Source organism: Oryx dammah, unplaced genomic scaffold (assembly GCF_014754425.2).
Source record: "Oryx dammah isolate SB20612 unplaced genomic scaffold, SCBI_Odam_1.1 HiC_scaffold_5012, whole genome shotgun sequence".
Taxonomy (NCBI): domain Eukaryota; kingdom Metazoa; phylum Chordata; class Mammalia; order Artiodactyla; family Bovidae; genus Oryx; species Oryx dammah.
In genome coordinates, this window is record NW_024074901.1 from 1 (window position 1) to 2788 (window position 2788).

A 2788-nucleotide genomic window follows, 5' to 3' on the forward strand; every position below is an offset into this window, starting at 1 on the left:
GGGCTCACTGGTACTGGTTGGGGATGGACATGGTGTTACAGCGGCTGTGGGACATGTCCTCATAGATCACGTACACTGGGCTCTTATCCTTCGCACAGCAGAGTTTCTGGATCTGAAAGAAAGCCTGCTGTTTCCCACTGGGGCAGCTCGCTCAGGAGCACCCTCTGTCTTCAAGGCATTTCCCCTCAGGAAGCTTTTATAATAGATTTGGGGGCTTGCATGAAGCCATTCTAGGAGGGTCCTCAGCCAGCCCCTTGGATCTCCAGCGCTGCCCAGGCCTGGGTGAGGTGGGCAGAGTCAGGGCCCCGGGGGCAGCGGTGGGGATGTGGAAGGTGGAATTGACCTTGTACCCTGGCCCTGGACAGGGAGGGGGGCCTGGCTCTCTGGGGATGCAGAGCTGGAGGTGCTGGGCGAAGGCGGGGGCGAAAGCTGGAGGACCAGGGGTGAGCCGACCGCTTCCTGGCCCCTGTTTCTGTTGGCCCCCCCTCTCCCGTCTCCAGCACACGATTGTACGTGGTTTTCACAAGCTCACAGGCCTCACTCATGCACGCATGCACACATGTGTGCACACTTTCACAGTCACATGCAGCATGCCCATGTTCTCTGAAAGGATCTCTCTGGAACCCTCTGTGAAAAGTATTAGTCACTCAGTCGTGTCCACCTCTTTGCAACCATAGGGACTGTAGCCCACCGGGCTCCACTGTCTATGTGGATTCTCCAGGCCAGAATACTGGAGTGAGTAGCCATTCCCTTCTCCGGGGGATCTTCCTGATCCAGGGCTCAAACTCGGGTCTGCTGCACTGCAGGCAGATTCTTTACCCTCTGAGCCACCCTGAACCTCGCTAATCCTCCTTAAATAGCTGACCAGGACCTGTGTTCCTGGCACCACGATCATCCCTGCAGGTGGTTCCAGTTCTTGGGCTTCCTCTCACCACGATCATCCCTGCAGGTGGTTCCAGTTCTTGGGCTTCCTCTCACCTTCCTCTCACCATCTAAACCCTCTGAGCTCCCAGGGCCCCTGACAGAAGGAGTCAGTGGGTGCTGGGGTTTCCCATGTGGCCAGATCCCTGAGGCTTACCCACTCTCCTTCCCGTCATGCTCTCTGAGAGGAGTGGGCTTCTAGGGACACTGGTGACACCCGAGGGTCCATACTGACCTGTGTTCTTTTCAGCACACACGCTGCTCCCAGTGCCAGCCCGACGAGGAAGAAGCCCACAGCCAGGGCCGTGGGGAAGGCAAAGTGTATCAGCCAAGACTCCTGGCATGTGTTCGCTGCCTGGGGCGGTTGGTCTGGGAAGAAGGAATGGAGAGAGGCATTCGGCAGGTGAGGGAGTCCCTGGGAACTTCTGCGGTTCAGGGCAGGGTGGGGCTTTGGAGTGTGTATGGGGGATTGGGGGGGGGAATCCAGGAGGCTTCCTAGAGGAGTTGGGCTCATGTTGGAAGGAGCAACTCAAGCAAACTTAGAGGGAAGTTTCCCACACAGGGGCAGATGGAGCCCAGGCTGGCGATTGGCAGGTGCAGAGGTCCCAGGGCTGGCACACTCCCTACCTGTCACCATGACCAAGGTGCCGGGACCAAAGATCTCATCATCCATGATGGCCACGCAGGTGTAGCCACCGGTGTCGGCCAACTGCAGGTGGTACAAGCTGATGGTCAGGTTGCTTTGTAGCCCTGAGTAGGCAATGCGGCCCTGGAACCGCGGGTCCACGGTGGGCTCCAACCCATCTTCATAGTAAATCACATCGCTGATGCTCGGCCACGTTTGTTTCAGGTAGATGCCACGCAGGGTCCCCGGGGTAGAGCAGGTGATGTTGACGGAGTCCCCCTCTAAAGCGATCGTTTTGCGGGGGGACTGACACACCTCTGCAAGGAGGACATGCCACCATCACCACTGGCCTGGCCAGAAGGGCAGGGACCCATCTCTGTGCAGCAGATGGTGGCAGGGCAGAGGTGCCCAGGGACAGTCCACTGTTGACATGTCACCAAGGATGAGGCAACTTTTGGAAGCCTTGGAGCAAGCGACACATGATGCCAGCACCCTGGGCTGTCCTCAAGTTCCAGAGGGATCCCCAAGGGCCAGGCCACCTGTGACCTCTCCCCACCCCGAAGGTCAGGGGAAGTCGGAGGTAGGGCCTCTTTCTTCCAAAGCACTCAGACCTCCAACCACTCTTTCCGGTTCTACACCTTCTCCCCCTCTTAAATGGCAGTTCCCGCAAGAGCCAGGGGCACTGTCTTCTCTCCCTGTTTCTTTTAACACCAACTGCTCAGTTTCCCCACCATTTCCAGGCACCTGAAGCCAGTAGCTCCATGGGGTGGGCACATCCTGGCTTGTCCCTGAGACACCCCAAAATTTCCCTCGTCTGCCTAGCTGAGTCCAGCAGGGCCAGCTTCCAGGTGCAAACATAATCCAAACATCGACTTCTCCAGAAACTAAATTCTGCAGCGCTTTTTTGGGGGAGGGGCACAAGAATTGTGCCTGCCAAGTTCCCCATCCCACTTTGTGGAACTAAGGTCTCTTTCTCACTGCAGAACTTTGCACAAAAGGCAAGCAGAAGGACAATGTTTTCTCAGGACAAAGACAGCCTTGATGGTTGTAGGAGAAAATCCAGATAAAGAGAAAGAAGAGTTTCAACCACAGAGACTCTGTACCCAGACATCAGCCACATCTTGACATCCATGGTTTTGGGTCCAAGTGTCCAAGGCTGGACCTGACCTCTGGCAGGGACTGCCGGGGCCCCAAGGGAAGGTCTCCCGCACAGTCACCAGAGATCACCCTCTTCCCCGGAAC

The 2788-nt window shown here is 57.1% G+C and overlaps 1 protein-coding gene across 1 annotated transcript; it reads right to left on the minus strand.

Annotated features, from left to right (window-relative positions):
- Positions 1 to 4: 4 nt before the first annotated feature.
- Positions 5 to 2781, minus strand: CD7 (CD7 molecule). The gene is made up of 3 exons (XM_040235845.1): positions 1549 to 2781; positions 1157 to 1290; positions 5 to 112 (listed from the first exon to the last, which is right to left on the minus strand). Exons 1-3 carry the CDS (start codon positions 1592 to 1594, stop codon positions 5 to 7), a joined length of 288 nt encoding a protein of 95 aa, XP_040091779.1. The 5' UTR covers positions 1595 to 2781.
- Positions 2782 to 2788: the final 7 nt, after the last annotated feature.